The 22976-nt window shown below is 44.9% G+C and overlaps 1 protein-coding gene and 1 pseudogene across 2 annotated transcripts; one reads left to right on the top strand and one right to left on the bottom strand.

The window, feature by feature from the left end:
* Nucleotides 1-1047: 1047 nt before the first annotated feature.
* On the top strand, nucleotides 1048-13475 carry ZNF426 (zinc finger protein 426). Of its 2 annotated transcripts, XM_058425308.1 has the most exons (8): nucleotides 1048-1065; nucleotides 2624-2710; nucleotides 4599-4747; nucleotides 5675-5766; nucleotides 6993-7119; nucleotides 8039-8119; nucleotides 9857-9939; nucleotides 11584-13475. In XM_058425308.1, the coding sequence occupies exons 3-8, from the start codon at nucleotides 4723-4725 to the stop codon at nucleotides 12838-12840; spliced, it is 1665 nt and encodes a 554-aa protein (XP_058281291.1). In that variant the 5' UTR covers nucleotides 1048-1065; nucleotides 2624-2710; nucleotides 4599-4722; the 3' UTR covers nucleotides 12841-13475. The 2 variants fall into 2 exon arrangements, with proteins under 2 accessions (XP_058281291.1, XP_032025472.1); XM_032169581.2 differs by lacking the exons at nucleotides 1048-1065; nucleotides 2624-2710 and adding an exon at nucleotides 2350-2394.
* A 1530-nt stretch (nucleotides 13476-15005) lies between these two features.
* Nucleotides 15006-22677, bottom strand: LOC116478420 (actin, cytoplasmic 1-like; annotated as a pseudogene).
* Nucleotides 22678-22976: the final 299 nt, after the last annotated feature.

The raw sequence follows: 22976 nt of genomic DNA, 5'->3' as shown, positions 1-22976 counted from the left end.
GAAAGATTTGGGATGAGTCGCATTGGGAGCAGAGACTAGGGAGGGATGATGTGTAAAGAATGCCTGGATGTCAGGCACCTCAGACCATTTGCCCATTTTATGACAAAAATTATCTAGATCTTGTAGGATGCAGAAATCAAAAGTGCCATTTTCTGGCCATTTAGAACTATTGTCAACTTTGTATTGGGGCCAAGTGGTGTTGCAGAAGAAAATAAAGTGTTTAGGTTTTAGGTCAGATGTGAGTTGAATAGGTTTTAAGTTCTTGAGAACACAGGCTAAGGGAGAAGAACAGGGAATGGAAGGCAGAAGCTTGCCCATAGTAAAGGAGGTAAGTTTAAATAGAAAGGTAGAGACAGGCCGGGCGCAGTGGCTCACGCCTGTAATCCCAGCACTTTAGGAGGCCGAGGCAGGTGGATCATGAGGTCAGGAGATCGAGACCATCCTGGCTAACACGGTGAAACCCCGTCTCTACTAAAAAATACAAAAAGTCAGCTGGGTGTCTTGGTGGGCAACTGTAGTCCTAGCTACTCGGGAGGCTGAGGCAGGAGAATGGCGTGAACCTGGGAGGCGGAGCTTGCAGTGAGCTGAGATCACGCCACTGCACTCCAGCCTGGGCAACAGAGCGAGACTCCGTCTCAAAAAAAAAAAAAAAAAAAAGACAGAGAAAGGTAGAGACATGGAGAAGGCAGTGGAGTGGGGTGGGGTGGGGGTGAGCAGCCCTGGGCTGTAATGTGGGTGAACAGCCAAAGCAGGCGTCCCTGCAATTGACTTGCCACTGAGGGAATGTGGGTGAATGACCAAGGCAGGCGTCCCTGCAGTGATCAGACACCAATGAAATGTAGGTGAATAATCAGGCAGGCGTCCCAACAGTGATTAGCCATCAAGGAAAGACTGTCTTCCTGAGTCTGTGACTGGAGCCGAAGTTTTGGGTCCACAGGTAAAATGTGTCTCCTTTGTCTCTACTAGAGAGGAAAAAGAACTGGAATTGGAAGTACAGAGAGATTGAAGGGTATTGAGAGTGGCTGGAGAAGAGAGTGAAGAGACTGCTTATCCGATTTGAAATTGGTGAGATGTTCCTTGGGCCGGTCTGAGGACCCGAGGCAGTATGTGGAGCTCCTCACAGAGTGAGGGTGAGGACACGGGGCCGGTCTCCAAAGGGAGTCCCCCTGTCCCAAGTTTTGGAACCAAATGTTACATGCATCTGTGTGAAGAGCCCACCAACAGGCTTCGTGTGAGCAACAAGGCTGTTTATTCACTTGGGTGCAAGTGGGCTGAGTCCGAGAAAGGAGTCAGCAAAGGGAGATAGGGGTGGGGCAGTTTTATAGGATTTGGGTAGGTAGTGGAAAGTTACAGTTAAAGGTGGTTATCTTTTGCTGGCAGGGGCGGCGGTCACAAGGTGCTCGGTGGGGAACTCCTGAGACTCGTCCAGGAGAAGATGTCACAAGGTCAACAGATCAGTTGGGGTGGGGCAGGAACAAATCACAATGGTGGAACATCATCAGTTAAGGCAGGAACTGGTTGTTTCACTTCCTTTGTGGTTCTTCAGTTGCTCCAGGCCATCTGGATGTACATGTGCAGGTGACAGTGTTTATGATGGCTTAACATGGGCTCAGAGGCCTGACAAGTAGTTCAAGACCAGCCTAGCCAGCATGGCGAAACCCTATCTCTACTAAAAATACAAAAATTAGCAGGGCATGGTGGCATGCGCCTGTAATTCCAGCTACTTGGGAGGCTGAGGCAGGAGAATCGCTTGAACCTGGGAGGCAGAGGTTGCAGTGAGCTGAGATGGCTCCACTGAACTCCAGCCTTGGTGACAGAGTGAGACTTTGTCTCAAAAAAAAAAAAAAAGAAAGAAAAGACGTTTTAAAGCAAGGCAGAAAACCTAGAAATTATTTTTAAAAACAATTCTTTTAGCTGCATAGAAAATGTTTTTAACATCAAATGTTGAAATAGTAACACAGCAAAATACGTAGTTACCTATTTTCTAGATGCATAACACATTGGCTCCTTCCCCTATGGCCGCCGTGCTCTGGCCTCGCCCACAGGCCTGGCTATAACTTTTCCTCTGGGCCTGGCCCCACCTTCCTCCCCGCCCCCTGCCTGTAGCTCCGCCCACAGGCTTGGCTCAAACCTCAACCTTGCCTTCTGGGCCCATTTCTGCCTGCAGCCCCCGCGCTGAGCCCACCCCAAAGTCCTCCACAGCCAAGCAGGAGGAAACTAGAATTTTTCTGCCTCCAGGAGGTCTTACAGGGCAGAAACCCTAGTCCTGAAACCCCGCCTGGCCCAAGGCGGAGAGCGGAAATGACGTCAGCGGCGCGCCGTTCATTTTGTGACGCCGGCTGTGAGCGCCTGAGAGTCTTTTTGCCTTTCAGAGTTAAGGCCTCTCTGGCCTTGGTGAGTTCCGAGGAGATGAAGTGGTTTTGGGGTGAAGGACGGGTTTGGCCCGGACGTTAGAGAGGCCTGGCCCGCTCTGCTCGCGTCCGCCGGGGCCGCTAGCGTCCGCTCGGACTGTGGCTCCTCGGGAGGAGTCGGGTTTCTAGTTACAGTGTCCGCAGGGTGTTTTCATCTGTGCGCCCCTCCCCAAAGGCCTCCAAAGCAGCGTTTGTGAATTTTTTTCCAGCAGGAAAATAATTGCCGCCTTTTGCATCCACGTTGGCTCCTTCCCCAGGGTCCTCCCGGTTCAGGGACCTGGTGATTTCTGAGTGTTCCGGTGAGCACTGGGTGAAAGTTGGTTCTAGGGGGACTTTTCTGTCTTCTCTTATGCAAATGAATGTTTCATCTGTAAGTTTGGTTTCGTCTTATTGCGTTGTGTTTTATTTTTGACCATTACTTCCATGGCGAAAGATAAAGATACTGTTTAGGTTTATAGGGTATGCATATTTGTGTATGTGAATATAAACGTTTGTAGACCGCAAGTCTTTCTGCTAAAGAATAATAACTCATTCTCTTCGAATGGAGTTCCTAGGCCTGTACATACCAAGAGAGCTTCTTAATCAGACCTCCAGAAGGAAAAAATGAAGGCTTTATTATTCTAGTATCACAATAATCAAATTTACAATTAACACGATGGTTGGATTAAGGAGTTTGAAACCAGCCTGGCTAGGATGGTGAAACCCCGTCTCTACTAAAAATACAAAACAAATTAGCTGGGCGTGGTGGTGGGGTCTTGTAATCCCAGCTAGTTGGGAGACTAAGGCAGGAGAATCACTTGAACCCAGGAGGTGGAGGTTGCAGTGAGCCGAGATCGTGCCACTGCACTCCAGCCTGGGAGACAGAGTGAGCCTCCGTCTCAAAAAAAAAAAAAAAAAGAGAAATGAAGGATGTGTGCATTTTAAGCTACATTGATTGTATGTCAATAAAAAAAATAAAAGTTAGCTGGGAACGGTGGCTCACACTTGTCATCCCAGCACTTTGAGAGACGGAGGCAGGAAGATCTCTTGAGCCCAGGAGTTTAAGACCAGCCTGGGCAACATAGCAAGACTCCATCTCTCCAAAAAAAAAAAAAAAGTCAAATATTCTATACAGATGCCCCCAAACTGAATATTTGTGGGCCTAGTCAGCCCTAGGACCCCTAGTTTGAGACCCCTGGGAGTAGGTGTGATCTATACCAGGAGTCCAGAACTGTGGTTTCTGTGACTTTAGGGTTTTAGTCTTATTGGTAGAATGAGGCCTGTAGAGTTTTTGTGAATTTGGTTCATGGATAATGAACTGCGGAACTTGCACTGTTTATCATCATTTGACTCCCATTCTGTAGGTGATTGTTTGAGCCACTGTTTAATGTTTGATTTATTAATGATTGTCATTAATTCTTTTTTTTTTTCTTGAGACAGAGTCTTGCTCTGTCACCTAGGCTGGAGTGCAGTGGTGTGATCTCGGCTCACTGCAACTTCCACTTCCCAGGATCAAGCGATTCTCCTGCTTCAGCCTCCTGAGTAGCTGGGATTACAGGCGCACACCACGCCCGGCTAATTTTTTGTATTTTTAGTGGAGATGGGGTTTCACCATGTTGATTAGGCTGGTCTTGAACTCCTGACCTCATGATCTGCTGGCCTTGGCCTCCCAAAGTGCTGGGATTACAGGCATGAGCCACCCTGCCCAGCTAAATAAAACCAAACTTTGGTGGAAAAAAATTAACCAGATAAATACTATGAAAAGGTAGTTCTCTTTGAAGACCCATATAACAGACCAGTGTTAGGCACAGAGCGGTTTGGCCTTGCCTCTCTGACAGTGTGAGCTGGTGATGCAGATTTGATTTGAGTGTTTCAAATCAAGGCCCTGTTGAGGCTACCCAATACTTAAAAGTGTATCGTGGGATTGTTTTTTCTATGTGTGTGTGCAAAACTTGTACTTGCATTCAGGTTCTGGTTTACCGCTTCATTTGTTTTTTTTTTTTTAACTTATTTTTATTTTTGTTTCTTTAGAGATAGGGTCTTGCTATGTTGCCCAGGCTGGTCTCAAACTTCTGGGCTGAAGCAGTCCTCCCACCCTGGCCTCCCAAAATGCTGGGATTACAGGCGTGAGCTACTGCCCAAGCCAGTGTATATGTTTGATGGCTCATGATTAAGTACTGCTTGTTGATTATTGATTAATACCAACAGGAATCCCAATAACCCTGTTTAAAGGGGAATGGAGATTGCCACTGTCCATTTAGATTAATGAAGTGTCCTGAAGTGATGGTGACATCAATGAAAGGAGGATTCTGGCACGTTCTCACCTCAGAGGATGGCAGCTGTTGATTTGTCCCATGGTAAGTCCTGTTGCTCTTTTTCGGATATCCTGCTCTAGGTTCCCTGTACACAATATAGGGTCTAGTGGTTTGGGCAGCTGGTCACGTTGTTGATTCATTTGGGAGGTGCTGAGGGGGCCCAGAACGTGCTGTTTTGTGAGTCAGCCCCTGCCTGTGAATTTTGGAAAGAGGTACTGCATAATCTCCTTCATGAATTTTAATCAGCATGATAGAGTCACATGCTCTGGGTATATGTTTCCTTATATGTGAAATGAGACTATTGTACTTTTCCTGACGGGCAGCACGGCTCATCATCACGTTTAGGACTGCTCTGGCATTGTATGGCAGTAGGTTGTATGTTTGTGTTTTCTTTCTTTCTTTTTTTTTTTTTCTGATACAAAGTCTCGCTCTTTTGCCCAGGCTGGAATGCAGTGGTGCATTCATAGCTCACTGCAGCCTTAAATTTCTAGGCTCAAGCAATCCTCCCACCTCTGCCTCCCAAGTACCTGGGACTGCAGGCACATGCCACCATGCCTGGCTGATTAAAAAAAATTTTTTTGTAGAGATGGGGGGTCTGTGTTCACTATGTTGCCCAGGGTAGTCTCGAACTCCTAGGCTTAAGCAATCTTCTTGCCTCAGCCTCCCCAAGGAGGTGGGACTACAGGTGTGCGTTACCACACCAGGCTCATTTTAAAATTTTTTTGTAGAGACGGGGTCTCACTGTGTTGCCCAGGCTGATCTCAAACTTCTTGCCTCAAGCAATCCTCCCACCTCAACCTCCCAGAGCACTAGGATTACAGATGTGAGCCACTACAACTGGCCTTATGTGTGTTTTCCTGATTTTGCAGGAATATATGGAAATTTCATACTAGGAGGTAATGACCTCTAGGTAGGTGGATGTGGGGATTATGGTCAGCTCGGGGTTCTCATACCTTCATTTTCTTACAGGACATTACCTTTCTGGGGACCCAGTTTGCCTTCATGAAGAAAAGACACCAGCAGGAAGAATAGTGGCTGACTGCCTAACAAATTGTTATCAGGTAAACAGCAGCTATATTCTTATACATAGTGACATACTTGCATCCACCAGGTAGACACATTTCCCTCTAGACAGACTTGTTTCCTGACTTCTTTTTTTTTTGAGGCGGAGCTCACCATGTTGCCCAGGCTGGAGTGCAGTGCTATGATCTCGGCTCACTGCAAGCTCTGGTCTCCAGGCTTCTTAAAGCAAATAAAGTGTCACTCAAGGGCTGAATCCCCATTTGAATTTCCCCAAGAATTGGGGCCTCCCATATAGGGAGGTGTTAACTTGGAAATCATCCCAGGCCAGGCGTGGTGGCTTACACCCATAATCCCAGCACTTTAGGAGGCTGAGGCAGGCAGATTGCTTGAGTACAGGAGCTAAAGACCAGCCTGAGCAACATAGTGAGACCCCGTCTCTACAAAAACTTTAAAAATTAGCTGGGCAAAGTGGTACATGACTGGACTCCCAGCTACTTTGGAGGCTGAAGTGGGAGGATCACTTGAGCCCTGGAGGTTGAGGCTGCAGTGAGCTGTGATTGCACCACTGCACTCTAGCCTGGGCAACAGAGCCAGACTCAGTCTCAAAAAAATTAAAAAAAAGTGTCTTTTCTTTAAGTTGTTTATCAGCACTGATCAGATGTCTGGAATGTGCTGAGCAATGTGCTCAAATAGATGGAAATAAGATGAGATCTTGGCCGGGCACAGTGGCTCATGCCTATAATCCCAGCACTTTGGGAGGCTGAAGGGGGCAGATCATGAGGTCAGGAGTTCGAGACCAGCCTAGCCAGTATAGTGAAACCCTATCTCTACTAAAAATACAAAAAATTAGCCGGGCATGGTGGCATGTGCCTATAATTTCAGCTACTCAGGAGGCTGAGGCAGGAGAATTGCTTGAACCTGGGAGGCGGAGGTTGCAGTGAGCCAAGATTGCACCACTGCATTCCAGCTTGGGCAACAGAGTGAGACTCCGTTTCAAAAAAAAAAAAAAAAAAAGATGAGATCTCCTAGTCTGGTTGTGCTGAGATAAATTCGTATTCAAGAAGTGCCGTTAATGCACTATGAGCGGAGGAGATAACAATGAGTATGTTTAGGGCGCGAGGAGTTTCTAGGACCCTTAAACCCTGGGGCTGGTCATTGCAGCCCTTGGAATCCTGCATAGGCATTGGGTCCCCCTTCCTCATTCTCCAGTGAACGCTGATGGACTTGTTACTTGGCTCCAACCAGCATGTGTGTGATGCTTTAGGATTCAGTGACCTTTGACGATGTGGCTGTGGACTTCACCCAGGAGGAGTGGACTTTACTGGACTCAACTCAGAGAAGCCTCTACAGTGATGTGATGCTGGAGAACTACAAGAACCTGGCCACAGTGGGTAAGACTGGCCTCATCCCTTGCAGCCTTCTATGGAACTGATATGTTATGTACTTACTGTTTTGCAGCATTGGCAATGTCAACTCTGAATACAAAGAGAAATAACAGAGACATAGTCCCTGTCCCAAATAGATTTTAATCTGTGACTATTCTCAAAATGTGGTCCAAGATTAATAGCAACACCATCTGCCTGTTAGAAATGTACATTTTCCTTCTCCACCCAGAAACCTGGAGTTGGAGCCCAATCATCTGTGTTTGAACAAGTTCTCTGGATGACTCTGATGCACAATAATGTTTTAAAAAACACTGGGGTAGTTGTTTCCCCAGAAGAATGAAGAACTCTGTTATACTTCCTTATTTCTTATTTTTTGTTGTTGTTGTTCTTGTTGTTTTGAGACAGTTTCACTCTGTCATGCAGGCTAGAGTGCATTGGCATGATCTCAGCTCACTGCAACCTCTGCCTCCTGGGTTCAAGCGATTCTTGGGCCTCAGCCTCCTGGGTAGCTGGGATTACCGGCATACACCACCACACCTGGCTAATTTTTTTTTTTGTATATTTAGAAGAGATGGGGTTTCACCATTTTGACTCGAGGCTGGTCTCGAACTCCTGACCTCAAGTGATCCGCCTGCCTCAGCCTCCCAAAGTGCTAGGATTACAGGCATGAGCCACCACACCCGGCCATTATTTTGTGTTTGAATAAAAGTCTTAGTGCTTTTTAAATGTGTACATAAGCCTGAATTTCGGTTTTAGGGGACAGAAGTAACCAGACTGTTTGGGGCACAGTCAGAGTTGTTATTTGCATTTTTAGCCCTTTTGAAATAGCTTCACCATTTTCATTACATCTGTAGTTCCTGAATCACAGAAAGGTTTGTAATCTCTTGTATGAGCCTCTTCCGTTAATGTATTTCTCTGTGCTCAGGAGGTCACATCATCAAACCCAGTCTGATCTCTTGGTTGGAACAAGAAGAGTCAAGGACAGTTCAGGGAGGAGTTCTCCAAGGTGAGTGTTCATGAAGAACAACTCTGGTTGATGAGAAGTTCAGTATGTTTGGAAGCATAATTAGGAAACTTTTTAACATGTACTTTCTCCCTGCAGGTTTAGAGAAAGTTAGGAAATATTTAACTTCCCACATGCTTTTACTTACAGAACAGTCCCCCCTTGTCTGTGATTTCACTTTTCACGGTTTCAGTTATCTGCATTCAACCATGGTCCAAAAATATTAAATGGGAAACTCGGCCAGGCACGGTGGCCCATGCCTGTAATCCCCACACATTGGGAGGCCTAGGCAGGTGAATCATTGAGCCCAGGAGTTCAAGACCAGCCTGGGCAACATACCGAGAACCTTGTTTCTACAAAAAATATAAAAATTAGCTGAGGGTGGTGGGACGCACCTGCTGTCCCAGCAATTCAGGAGACTGAGCTGTGAGGATCGATTGAGACTAGGAGGTCAAGGCTGTGGTGAGATGTGATTGCACCACTGTACTCCAGCCTGGGTGATAGAGTGAGACCCTGGCCACTGACCCCCACCCCACAAAAAAAAAAAAAAGAAAAATTTCCAGAAATAAAATAATTCATAAGTTTTAAATTTCTCACCATTCTCAGTAGTATGATGAACTCTTATGTCATCCTGCCTGGGGTGTGAATCATCCTTTTGTCCAATATATCTACACTGTGTACACCACCTGTGAGTCACGTAGTGGTCATCTCAGTTACCAGATCAAAGAATCACAGTATGTACAGGGTTCAGAACTAGCCATGATACAGGCATCCACCTGGGGTCTTAGAACATTTCTTTAAGTTAATTGTGTTTTTTTGTTTGTTTTGAGATGAAGTCTTGCTCTGTCACCCAGGCTGGAGTGTGGTGGTGCAATCTCGGCTCACTGCAAGCTCCACCTCCTGGGTTCATGCCATTCTCCTGCATCAGCCTCCCGAGTAGCTGGGACTACAGGTGCCCACCACCATGCCCGGCTAATTTTTTGTATTTTTAGTAGAGACGGGGTTTCACCATGTTAGCCAGGATGGTCTTGATCTCCTGACCTCGTGATCTGCCTGCCTTGGCCTCCCAAAGTGCTGGGATTAAAGGCATGAGCCATCACACCTGGCCAAGTTCATTGTTTAGATATATGCTCTTTTTTCAGAAATTTCCTACTTTCATTCCCTGATACTCTCTATTCACTATCAGTTTTAATTTTCATAGCATCAATTTGTAATAAACGATCGAAAAGTTTTACCTCATGTCCTTGTCTTGGCCAATTTTTCCTCCTTTGGATCATTTACATCAAAACCAAGTGTTTGATATAGCCCAAATCCCCAAATGTCTTTCTACTTTTTCTTGCCATGTTTAATTTGAAACAAATAGAAATAAGCCATATTGTTTTCAACTTTTTCCATTTCTTTCTCCAAATCCTTTCATTTGTTCTTGTTGTGGTTCACTCTGTTTGTTGCCAAGGCTGGAGTGCAGTGATGTGATCCCAGCTCCTTACAACCTCTGCCTCCCATATTCAAGAGATTCTCCAGCCTCAGCCCCGCGAGTAGCTGGGATTACAGGTGCTCACCACCACACCCAGCTAACTTTTGTATTTTTAGTAGAGATGGGGTTTTGCCATGTTGGCCAGGCTGGTCTCAAACTCCTGACCTCAAGTGATCCACCCGCCTTAGCCTCCCAAAGTGCTGGGATTTACAGGCATGAGCCACTGCGCCTAGCCTGAGTCCTTTTATTTGTTTGTTTTATTTCAGGATGGGAAATGCAACTTGAAGCCCAGTGGTCCACACTTCAGCAGGACTTTTTGAGCGGTCAGACATCCATCGGGATACAATTGGTAAGATTTGCACGGGATATTTTTTATTTTCCACCCTCAGAGAAAATCAGGAATTCTGTTATGAGAAGTCAGCAAAAATAAGAGATATTTGAGAGAAGTTGCATACACACAAAAAGGAGCAAAGAATTTGGGGATGCTCCAAATGTGAAACTTGTTTCTTCAGAGCTTTCACACATTCCCACTTATGTAACTAGACATTGAGTTTTGTTTTGTTGTTTTTTTGAAATGAGATATTGCTCTGTCACCCAGGCTGGAATGCAGTGGTGCAATCATGGCTCAGTGTAGTCTTGACCTCCTGGGCTCAAGCGATCCTCCCACCTCAGCCTCCCTTAGTAGCTGGGACTACAGGCATGCACCACCACACCCAGCTAATTCTTTAAAATTTTTGTGGAGACAGGGTCTTGCTGTGCTGCCCAGGCTAGTCTCGAACTCTTGTGCTCAAGTGATCCTCTGCCTCAGTTTACAGAAGCACTGGGATTACAGGCATGAGCCACCACATCTGGCTTAGACTATGAATTTGTGTTTTTTTTTTTTTATCGAGACAAAGTCTTGCTGTGTCACCCAGGCTGGAGTGCAGTGGCACAAACATGGCTCACTGAAGCCTTGACCCCTTAGCTCAAGTGATCCTCCCACCTCAGCCTCCTATGTGGTTGGGACTACAGGAACACACCACCATGCCTAGCTAATTTTTCGATATTTTTTATAGTGATGAAGTTTCGCCATGTTGCCCAGGCTGGTCTCTAACTCCTGGGTTCAAACGATCTACCCACCTTTGCCTCCCAAAATGCTGGGATTACAAATGTGAGCTACTGCACCCATCTAGATGTTGAATTCTACAGCAATCTGTTGTCATTATTTTTTTGAGGCGGAGTTTTGCTCGTTACCCAGGCTGGAGTGCAGTGGCACAATCTCAGCTCACCACAACCTCCGCCTCCTGGGTTCAAGCAATTCTCCTGCCTCAGCCTCCTGAGTAGCTGGGATTACAGGCATGTGCCACCATGCCTGGCTAATTTTTGTATTTTTAGTAGAGTCGGGGTTTCTCCATGTTGGTCAGACTGGTCTCGAACTCCCAACCTCAGGTGATCCACCCACCTTGGCTTCCCAAAGTGCTGGGATTACAGGTGTGAGCCACCGTGCCCGGCAGAAATCTGTTATTATTATTTTGAGACGGAGTCTCAGTTTGTTGCCCAGGCTAGAGTGCAGTGGCGCGATCTTGGGTCACTGCAACCTCCGCCTCCCAGGTTCAAGCAATTCTTGTGTCTCAGCCTCCGAAGTAGCTGGGATTACAAGCACATGCCACCAAGCCCAGATAATTTTTGTATTTTTAGTAGAGACAGGGTTTCATCATGTTGGCCAAGCTGGTCTTGAACTCGTGACCTCAGGTGATCTGCCCCCCCCTTGGGCTTCCAAAGTGCTGGGATTACAGGTGTGAGATACCATGCCTAGCCAAGATTAAAGTAGATGGCACAACATTCTAGAATAAGAGTTAAGTCATACCACTTAAATCTACAGGGCAGGACCTGAATGCATGTAATAAAAATGGCATCAATTATAATCACCATTATAATGTTTCTAGCTTCAGATGGGTATGTTCTGTTAATAAGTTTGAGAAAAATCCTTAAAACATCATCATCCCTTCAACAGGAAGGAAAGCACAATGGAGGGGAACTCTGTGACTGTGAGCAGTGTGGAGAAGTCTTCAGTGAACACTCATGCCTGAAGACGCACATGAGAACTCAAAGTACAGGGAACACTCATGACTGTAATCAGTATGGAAAAGATTTCCTTACCCTGCATGAGAAAACCTCTACTGGTGAGAAACTTTCTGAGTTTAATCAGAGTGAAAAAATCTTCAGCCTGACACCAAATATTGTATACCAGAGAACTAGCACACAAGAAAAGTCATTTGAATGTAGTCACTGTGGAAAATCCTTCATTAATGAGTCATACCTTCAGGCACATATGAGAACTCACAATGGAGAAAAACTCTATGAATGGAGGGATTATGGGCCAGGTTTTATTGACTCCACAAGCCTTTCTATGCTTATAGAAACCCTCAATGCAAAAAAGCCTTACAAATGTAAGGAATGTGGAAAAGGCTATAGATACCCAGCCTACCTCAGTATTCACATGCGAACCCACACTGGGGAGAAACCATATGAATGTAAGGAATGTGGGAAAGCCTTCAATTATTCCAATTCATTTCAGATACATGGAAGAACTCACACTGGAGAGAAACCCTATGTATGTAAGGAATGTGGGAAAGCCTTCACTCAGTACTCGGGCCTTAGTATGCATGTACGATCTCACAGTGGAGACAAGCCCTATGAATGTAAGGAATGTGGGAAATCCTTCCTTACATCCTCACGCCTTATTCAACATATAAGAACTCACACTGGAGAGAAGCCTTTTGTGTGTGTTGAATGTGGGAAAGCCTTTGCAGTTTCCTCAAATCTTAGTGGACATTTGAGAACTCACACTGAAGAGAAGGCCTGTGAGTGTAAGATATGTGGGAAAGTATTTGGGTATCCCTCATGTCTTAATAATCACATGCGAACACACAGTGCCCAGAAACCATACACCTGTAAGGAATGTGGGAAGGCTTTTAACTATTCCACCCACCTTAAAATTCACATGCGAATCCACACTGGAGAAAAACCCTATGAGTGTAAACAATGTGGAAAGGCCTTCAGTCATTCCAGTTCATTTCAAATACATGAAAGGACTCACACTGGAGAGAAACCCTATGAATGTAAGGAGTGTGGGAAAGCCTTCACGTGTTCCAGTTCCTTTAGAATTCATGAAAAAACTCACACAGAAGAGAAACCCTATAAATGTCAGCAGTGCGGGAAAGCTTACAGTCATCCCCGTTCACTTCGAAGACATGAACAAATTCACTAGTGAGAAACTGTCCATGTAATAAATGTGGGAAAGCTCTCATTTGTTCCAGTTCACTTCAAAGACATGAATGAACTCACTCTGGAGAGGAGAAGCTCCATGAAAATTACTTAATTCCTGTAATCCCAGCATTTTGAGAGGCTGAGGTGGGTGGATCACTTGAGGTCAGGAGATTGAGACCACCCTGGCCAACATGGCAAAACCCTGTCTCTACTAAAAATACAAAAAATTTAGCCAGGTGTGGTGGTGGGCACCTGTAATCCCAGCTACTTGGGAGGCTGAGGCAAGTGAATCACTTGAACCCAGGAAGCAGAGGTTGCAGTGAGCAGAGATCGTGCCACTGCACTCCAGCCTGGGTGACAGAGTGAGACTCCATCTCAAAAAAAAAAAAAAAAATTATTTGATTAAATTGAGTCTGTTAGGGTACATCCCTAATCTGATATGATTGGTGTCCCTATAAGAAGAGAAAGACACAACTGGGACAACAAATAGAAGATGATGTGAAGTCATCAGATGATGGCCATCTGCAAGCCAAAGACAGAGGACTGGGACAGATCCTTCTATCAAAGCCACCAACCCTGCTGGCACCTTCATCTTGGGCTTCCAGAACTTTGAGCAAATAAAATTCTCTTGTTTGAGCCACCCAGTCTGTGGCATTTTGTTGTGGTGGCTCTAGCAAGTCAATACAGTAAGCAATAAGCAAAAATGTTTATAGATTGTCCAAAAGCCTTAATATTCACATGCAAAGCCACACTGGAGAGAAACTATATGAATGTAAGACATGGGAAAGCCTTCATTGAGTCTTCAGTCCTTTCTACATACAGGAGAAATTATGTAGGAGAGAAATTGTATGAATGTAAGGCATATGAAAAAGCCTGTGAGTGTTCACTATATTTTAATATTCACATGCAAGTTGTCTGGTCATAGACCGTGTGAAAATAGAGGGGAAAAAAGGAAAGAAAGTTTCTTTTACTGTGAAAGCAAGGAATGTGACCCCATACACCATATTGGAACTTGGAATGGACCGAAACCCCATTAGGATTGTGGAAAAGCTTACATTAATGTTTTCTACCTTCTAGAAGTTGTAAGAAGTTGAACTGGAGAGAAGCCTTCTACCTGTAATGCATGTAGGAAGCCTTACATTAATTCCACAGAATTTTTTTTACACATGTAAAATTACCTCAGAACCCTGGGAAGGTAAGGAATATGGTATAGCCTTTAAATATTTCACATGCCATAATATTTACATGAATTTTCATAATACTGTACTGTTCTTGAGTAGTGTTAGTACCTTATACTATCAAAATAATCCTAAATCCTCCCTCTCAGACTTTCCATCGTTACTATATTTCACTTATATGCCTAAACACACACACACAAATTAGCATATGTAATCTAATACATTGTAGCTATTTTTCAGAAGTTATCTATTAGATCAATTAAGAATTAGAAAAATAAACATTTTTATTTTACCTTCACTTCTTCCTTCTATGCTCAAAGTTGGATGTAATTCTTATACTTGATCCTCAGTACTTAAAGCATTTCCCCCCCTCTGGCTTCTATGAAAATTTTTTGTTATCTTTGATATCCTGTTATTTTTTAATGATATGCCTAGGTATAGGTTTTTGGTGCTTGTCCTCTTGGTGTTTGCTTAGCCTCCTGGATTTGTGTTTTGGTGTCTGAGTTAATTTTGAGAAATTCTGTCATTGTTTCAAATATTTCTTTCCCTTTTTTTCTTTCCATCTGGTATTTCCTTTATATGTAGGATACATCTTTTGTAGGTATCCCACAGTTCTTATATCTTGTTTTTTTATTCTTACTTCTCTTTGCTTTTCAGTTGTGGATGTTTCTGCTGATATAGTCTCAAGCTCTTTAGTTGGCTGTTTCTTGGCCAATAATAATCTTACCAAAGACATTCTTCATTTCTGTTACACTGTCTTCAATCTCTAGCATTTCTTTGTGGTTCTTAGAATTTCCATCTCTGTATTTACACTGCCTGTCTGTTCTTGGATGCTGTCTGCTTTATCCAGTAGAACCCATGGCATATCAATCATAATTGTTTTAAATTCCCAGTCTGATAATTTCAGCAATCCTGCTACATCTGGTTCTGGTTCTTACTCTTTCTCTTTAAACTAACTTTTGCCTTTTAGTATGCTTGTAATTTTTCTTTAGCTGGACATGGCATACTGGATAAGAGGAACTGCTGTAAGCAGGCCTCTAGTAATAGTGGTAAGCTGTGGGGAGAGGGGCAGCATTCTATTGTCCAGGAATTAGATGTCAGTCTTCCAGTGAGTCTGTGCTTCTGCACTGTGAAATTCACAGTTTTTCCCACCCTTTAGTTGGGTCAGGATGTATAGAGTTGGCTGGAGTTGGATATTTCCCTTCCTCCAGGTCACTGAAGCTCTGACTAAAAACCCCAGATGCTGTGGCTTATGCCTGTAATCCCAGCACTTTGGGAGGCCAAGGCAGGCGGATCACCTGAGGTTGGGAGTTCATGACCAGCCTGAATCGCTTGAATCCAGGAGGTGGAGGTCGCAGTGAGCTGAGATTGACACTGCACACTCCAGCCTGGGCAACAGTGAGACACTCTCAAAAAAAAAAAAAAAAAGAAAAGGCTGGGCGCAGTGGCTTACCCCTGTAATCCCAGCACATTGGGAGGCAGAGGAGGGTGGATCACGAGGTCAGGAGATCAAGACCATCCTGGCCAACATGGTGAAACCCCGTCTATACTAAAAATACAAAAAAATCAGCTGGGCGTGGTGGTGGGCACATGCAGTCCCAGCTACTTGGGAGGCTGAGGCAGGAGAATGGCATGAACCCAGGAGGCAGAGCTTTCAGTGAGCCGAGATCACACCATTGCACTTCAGCCTGGGTGACAGAGTGAGACTCTGTCTCAAAACAAACAAACAAACAAACAAAACAAAAACCCATCATCAATGCTCAGCATTTCTTAAACATGAACTCATAGTGGACAGAGCCCTGTGAATGTAAGGAATATGGAGAAGTCGTCACTAGTTACTCAAACCTTATTGAATGTGTGAAAATTTGCTCTGGAGAGATGCCCTTTCGGCATAAGAAATGTTGGAAAGGATTTATATAATCTTTTTTAATATCCACATACAAACTCACTGAAGAAAAACCCTAAAAATGTAAAGCAATGTTGAAAAAACTACAGTTATTTAAATTCATTTCAAGTATATGAACTCACAGTGTAAAGAAACCCTGTGAATATAAGTAGTATGATAAATTCTTGAAAATTTTTTTTTTTTTGAGGCGGAGTTTTGCTCCTGTTGCCCAGGCTGGAGTGCAATGGCTCAATCTTGGCTCACCACAACCTCCATCACCCAGGTTCAAGCAATTCTTCTGCTTCAGCCTCCCAAGTAGCTGGGATTACAGGCATGTACCACCACGCCTGGCAAATTTTGTATTTTTAGTGGGGGCAGGGATTCTCCATGTTGGTCAGGCTGGTCTCAAACTCCTGACCTCCAGTGATCCGCCTGGTTTGACCTCCCAAAGTGCTGAGATTACAGGCATGAGCCATCACACCCAGCCAGTTCTTCAGTTCTTACAGTCCCTTTCCATATCATTAAAGAACTCACACTGGAGAGAAACCTTATCCATGTTAGAATTGTGGTAAAGCTCTCTGTTGTTCCCATTTACATGAAAGATGTGAACAAAGTCACATTGTGGAAAAATGCTATGAGAGTTGGGAATCTGGAACGGCTTCTTTATTATCTCAGGTCATAATGAACTTGTAAGAATTCACAGTGGCAGGAAACCCTACATATATGGAAAATATGGAAAAGGCTTCATTTAATCCATAGGACTGATACCACAAAACTCTCACTAGGAGAAAACTTATGTTTATAAGGAATGTGGGAAAATCTTCACTTATTTCTCAAGCCTTAAGGTATATGTCAGGATTCCCAGTGGAGAGAAGCCATATTGATGTAAGGAATGTGGGAAAGCCCTTGCCTGCCACTCAGTCCTTGGTAAACATTTTAGAACACAAACTGTACAGAAACTATGAATTCAAGGATTGTGGGAAAACCCTTTTATGTTCCACAAGCTTTAATATTCATATACCAATGTATGCTGGAGAATAACTTGATGAATATAATAGGTGGAATGGCCTAGATCCGGGATCCCCAAACCCCTGGGCCATGGACTGGTACTGGTCTGTGGCCTGTTAGGATCCAAGCTGCACAGCAGGAGGTGAATGTAGGATGAGCAAACATTACTGCCTGAGCTCAACTTTCTGTCAGATCAGCAGTGGCCTTAGATTCTCATAGGATCATGAACTTTATTGTGAACTGCACATGCAAGGAATCTAGACTGCACACTCATGAGAATCTAATGCCTGATGATCTGAACTGGAACAGTTTAATCCCCAAATCCAGTCCATGGGAAAAATGTCTTCCATGAAACTGGCCCCTGGTGCCAAAAGGGACTGCTGATCTAGATTATGTCACATGTCCCATCCACCCATTAACATTAAGGCTTTCATCCCTGGGACCTCAAGATAATGGTGGTGTTTGGAGATGTGGTTTTTTAAAGAGGTGATTTTAAAATGAGGCAGTTAGAATTGGGCCCTCATTCAATATGACTGGTTTCCTTATAAGAAGTGAAAGAGATACCAGGGTAGCAGGAAGAGAATTTTATGTTAAGTGACCAGAAATGGTTACCTCCAAGGCAAAGAGAGATTCCTGGAGGAGATCCTTCTTTTAAGGCTCATTATAGAGGAAATCATCCTTATCTACACTTTGATCCTGGACTTCTAGCCTCAAAAATTATGAGCAAATAAATTTCTGTGTTTAAGCCATCCAACGTGTGGGGTTCATTTTTTTGGTCAACTCTATCAAAATAATACAGTAAAGAATGTGAGAAAACCTTTAGATATTCTATAGTCTTTAATATTCATGTTCAGAGTTACAATGGAGAGAAACCTTATGAATGTAAGGAATGAAGTGTTTTCTGTCTGTGTAGTGTGTGTGTGTGTGTTTGAGACACAGTCTCCCTCTGTTGCCCAGGCTTGAGTACAATGGTATGATCTTGGCTCACTGCAACCTCTGCCTCCTGGGTTCAAGCATTTCTCCTGTCTCAGCCTCTGGAGTAGCTAGGATTACAGGCACATACCACCATGCTTGGCTAATTTTTGTATGTTTAGTAGAGCTGGGGTTTCATCACGTTTGTCAGGGTGGTCTCGACCTCGTGGTCTGAAGTGATCTGCCCACCTTGGCTTCCCAAAGTGCTGGGATTACAGGCATGAGCCACCACACCTGGCCTCTTTTCAATCTTTGGTCTGCTAAATGTCAGAAATCACACAGGAGACCATTTCAGTGAATCTAAGGGCACGTGAAAAACCATTTTATTATCCCTTAAAGCATCCAAACTCATCTGGTGAAAGAACTTATAAAACCCACATGAGAAAAAATAAAAGAATATAAAGAAGAGGTTTCTTGTAGTATGAAATCAAAGAACGTGATCTTGCACAAAATGGAAGAGCTTAGAGTGGATTGAAGCCCCATCATAAGGAATGTGGGCCAGGCACAGTGGCTCACACCTGTAATCCCAGCACTTTGGGAGGCTGAGGCAGGCAGATCACTTGAGCCCAGGAGTTCAAGACCAGCCTGGGCAACATGGTGAAACCTCATCTCTACAAAAGTACAAAAATTAGCTGGGCATGGTAGTGTGCATCTGTAGTCTCAGCTACTGAGGAGGCTGAGGTGGGAGGATCACTTGAGCCCAAGAGGTGGAGGTTGCAGTGAGCCGAGATTGTGCCAGTGCACTCCAGCCTGGGTAACAGAATGAGACCCTGTCTCAAGAAAAAGTTGACTGAAAAATGAGAAAAAAAGGAATGTGGCAGGGCTTTTAAAAACTTCATACCTTATAGAAGGCGTAGAAACTCAGTGGAGAGAAACCTGCTTGTAAATCAAGTGGAATCGCCTTTGTTCATTCATAAGGCTTCTTTTGTACATAGTAAATTGCTGTGAAGCCATGGGAAGGGGAAAAGTGGGATACAACCCTTAGATATTTCACATGCCATAATATCTGCCTGATGGAGCCAACAAGCATGTCCCTTCTTTAAAAGGTCAGGTAGGGGGCCTGGCATGGTGGCTCACACCTCTAATCCCAGCACTTTGGGAGGCCAAGGCGGATGGATCACTGGAGGTCAGGAGTTTGAGTCCAGCCTGGTCAATATGGTGAAACCCCGTCTCTACTAAAAATACAAAATTAGCCAGGTGTTGTGGTGCATGCCAGTAATCCCAGCTACTTGGGAGGCCAAGGCAGGAATTGAAGACCAGCCTGGCCAACATGGCAAAACTGCATGTCTACTAAAAATACAAAAATTAGCCAGACATGATGGTGGGCACCTGTAATCCCAGCTACTCAGGAGGCTGAGGCAGGAAAGTTGTTTAAACCCAGGAGGTGGAGGTTGCAGTGAGCCAAGATTGTGCCACTGCACTCCAGCCTGGGTGAGACGAGTGAAGCTCCATCTCAAAAAAAAAAAAGATGAGGTAAGGGCTGGGCCCAGTGGCTCACGCCTGTAGTCTCAGCACTTTGGGAGGCCAAGACAGGAGGATCACCTGAACCCAGGAGTTCACAACCAGCCTGGGGCAACATAGCAACACTCTGCCTCTATTAAAAAAAAAAAAAGAAAAAAGGTCAGATAGCGACCTGGTACTAATCTCTTTCTGAAACTGAATGCTTGACATCTCCAAAGAATTCAGTGACCAGCAAGGGAATGTCCCAGTAAGCTTCACTGGTCACATAGAAATGGAGATGGAATGAGTGCAGCAGCCTGACATTAGCAGACTTGTGGCTTTACCTATTGGCAGATACATCTTTTGGAAAAACTTTATCATAATTTTATCATGCATCCCTCTACCTGAAGCTAAGCTGCTGGCTCAAGGGGACCCTTATTGCCCGGCTGGGCCTCTTCAGTCATGATTGGAATAAGCTGAAAGCTGAATGTGTCCACTGGGTTTCTCCAGGCATCCAGCCTTGGAATGCAATGGTGGGATCTTGGCTCACTGCAACCTCCACCTCCCAGGTTCAAGCGATTCTCCTGCCTCAGCCTCCTGAGTAGGATTACAGGCATGCGCCACCACACTCGGCTAATTTTTTTTGTATTTTTAGTAGAGACCGGGTTTCTCCGTGTTGGTCAGGCTGGTCTCGAACTCCCAACCTCAGGTGATCCACCCACCTCAGCCTCCCAAAGTGCTGGGATTACAGACATGACCCACCATGCCCAGCTGTGGAAGCCTTTCTGTATCACTCTTGTTGCAAACAAGATAATTCATTTTGGGGGTACATTCAAATAAATGACATGAAGATGAAATTGTCTTTCTGTGTGTCCTATTCTCAGATAAGACGTTGGCCCCTTAGTTTTCTGTGGTGGTTTTATATGATTAAATTTGTTTTTGAAAGAGTTTCCGAATATATTACTTGTTCTGTTATGCACATTTTATAAATTAGCACTTTCTTCATGACTGCAGTTGTAAACACTCTCTCATTTGCATTATATGTTCATTTCACAGTGAATGTGTGTTTAACTGCGAAGATAAGTTTTTCTCTTTTTTCATAAAATCCAGATTCTGCAAAACTTGGGGATTTTTTGTTTTTGTTTTGAGATAGAGTCTCCCTCTGTCACTCAGGCTGGAGTCCAGGGGTGCAACCTCTGCTCACTGCAACCTCTGCCACCTCACCTGGCTGTCATGAGGGATTATTAATAGATGCTTTTAGATAGTCCTCTCTAGTGTCATTGATAATTGGTCATACCATGGGTCTACATGGAATTTCTTTTTTTTTTTTTAGGTGTTCACTTTCATTCAACTGGTGTCAAGTCAGTGTACAGGTAAGCCCTGGCTGCCTCCATTCCTCCACCCATCCCTAGGGAGACCAAAAGCCTTTATACATCTCAAGTTGGGGGAGAAAAAAGGGGGGACATGATGGCTGATCATTCAAAATTAAACAAAATAAAATTACAAAGGCAGAGATTTAAAAAATTTTGTATTATATAATTTACATGAAAGCCATATTATCACCACTCTATGTGAACTTGGGAGAGGACTGGGCATTCTCCTTAGAAATGGGGTGGCTTTTGGGAGGGCAAGGGACTTCCTGTAAGAATGCACCTCCCAGCAGGGCGCGGTGGCTCACGCCTGTAATGCCAGCATGGGAGGCTGAGGCGGGTGGATCATGAGGTCAGGAGTTCGAGACCATCCTTGCCAATATGGTGAAACCCCATCTCTACTAAAAATACAAAAATTAGCTGGGTGTGGTGGTGCACCTGTAATCTCAGCTACTTGGGAGGCTGAGGCAAAAGAATCGCTTGAACCTGGGAGGTGGAGGTTGCAGTGTGCCAATATTGCACCACTGCACTCCAGTCTGGGCGACAGAGCGAGACTCTGTCTCAAGAAAAACAAAAAAGAGAATGCATCTCCCAATATTTGGAATGACTATTAAAAAAAAGAACAATGTATGATCAAAGTCCTCAGCCACATTGTAGAACATTTGGGATTCCTCACTCCAACTAACTGCTGTCACCTTCACCATTCCAGGTTTTAAATCTTAAGCCAAAAAAAAAAAATTGCCAATCTCATCTTATTTTCTGCATAAGTTAGGTTTTTGTCAAAAAAGGTTATAGTGTAAGTCACCGTCCGCCTAGAAGTATTTGCGGTAGGGTGGACAATACAGAGGCCGGACTCCTCATATTCCTGCTTGCTGATCCACATCTGCTGGAAGGGGGACAGTGAGGCCAAGATGGAGCCACTGATCCATACAGAATATTTGTGCTCAGGAGGAGCAACGATGTTGATCTTCTTCATGTTGGGAGCCATGATGGTGATCTCCTCTTCCATCCTGTCAGCAATGCCAGGGTACATGATGGTGTTACTGGACAGCACTGGGTTAGCATACAGGTCTGTGCAGATGTCCATGTCACATTTCATGATGGAGTTGAAGGTAGTTTCGTGGATGCCACAGGATTCCATGCCCAGGAAGGAAGGGTGGAAGAGTGCAATGGGACAATGGGGACCACTCGTTGCTGATGGTGATGACCTGGCTGTCGAGCGGCTGGAATCTCTTCTTCAGGGAGAAGCTGGAGGCCACGTGCAGAGACAGCAGAGCCTGGATGGCTGTGTACATGGATGGGGTGTTGAAGGTCTCAGACATGATCTGGGTCATCTTCTCGTGGTTGACCTTGGGGTTCAGGGGGGCCTCAGTAGCCACATGCAGCTCATTGTAGAAGGTATGGTGCCAGGTTGGGCGCGGTGGCTCATGGCTGTAATCCCAGCACTTTGGGAGGCCGAGGCGGGTGGATCACGAGGTCAGGAGATTGAGACCATCCTGGCTAAGATGGTGAAACCCCATCTCTACTAAAAATACAAAAAATTGGCTGGGCTTGGTGGCAGGCGCCTGTAGTCCCAGCTACTCAGGAGGCTGAGGCAGCAGAATGGCATGAGCCCGGGAGGTGGCGCATGCAGTGAGCCAAGATTGCGCCACTGCCCTCCAGCCTGAGCAACAGAGCGAGACTCTGTCTCAAAACAAACAAACAAACAACCCAAAAAGAAGGTGTGGTGCCAGATCTTCTCAATGTCATCCCAGTTGGTGACGATGCTGTGCTCAATGGGGTATTTCAGGGTAGGTTGCTCTCTTGCTCTGGGCCTCGTCACCCACGTAAGAGTCCTTCTGACCCATGCCCACCATAACGCCCTGGTACTGCAGATGCCTCATGATGGAGGGGAAGACAGCCTGGGGGGCATTGTCACCCGCGAAGTTGGCCTTGCCCATGCCGCAGCCATTGTCAACTACAAGCACCTCAATATCATCATCCATGGTGAGCTGACAGCGGGCGTGTATAGGCTGCAGAGTGGGTGGGGGCAAGGTTTGTGCTCGCGGGATAGATGCAGTCTCAGTGGTCGCATTTCTTCTTTTAAGAAAAAGTTAAAAAAAAATAGAGATGGGGGGCCGGGCACAGTGGCTCACGCCTGTAATCCCAGCACTTTGGGAGGCCAAGGCGGGCAGATCACGAGGTCAGGAGATCGAGACCATCTTGCTAACACAGTGAAACCCTGTCTTTACTAAAAAAATACAAAAAAATTAGGCGTTGTGGGGAGCCTGTAGTCTCAGCTACT

The sequence above is a fragment of the Hylobates moloch genome, unplaced genomic scaffold (assembly GCF_009828535.3).
Source record: "Hylobates moloch isolate HMO894 unplaced genomic scaffold, HMol_V3 SCAFFOLD_12, whole genome shotgun sequence".
NCBI lineage: Eukaryota > Metazoa > Chordata > Mammalia > Primates > Hylobatidae > Hylobates > Hylobates moloch.
The sequence above is the reverse complement of the archived record's forward strand: the minus strand, read 5'-3'. Positions and strand labels throughout refer to the sequence as shown.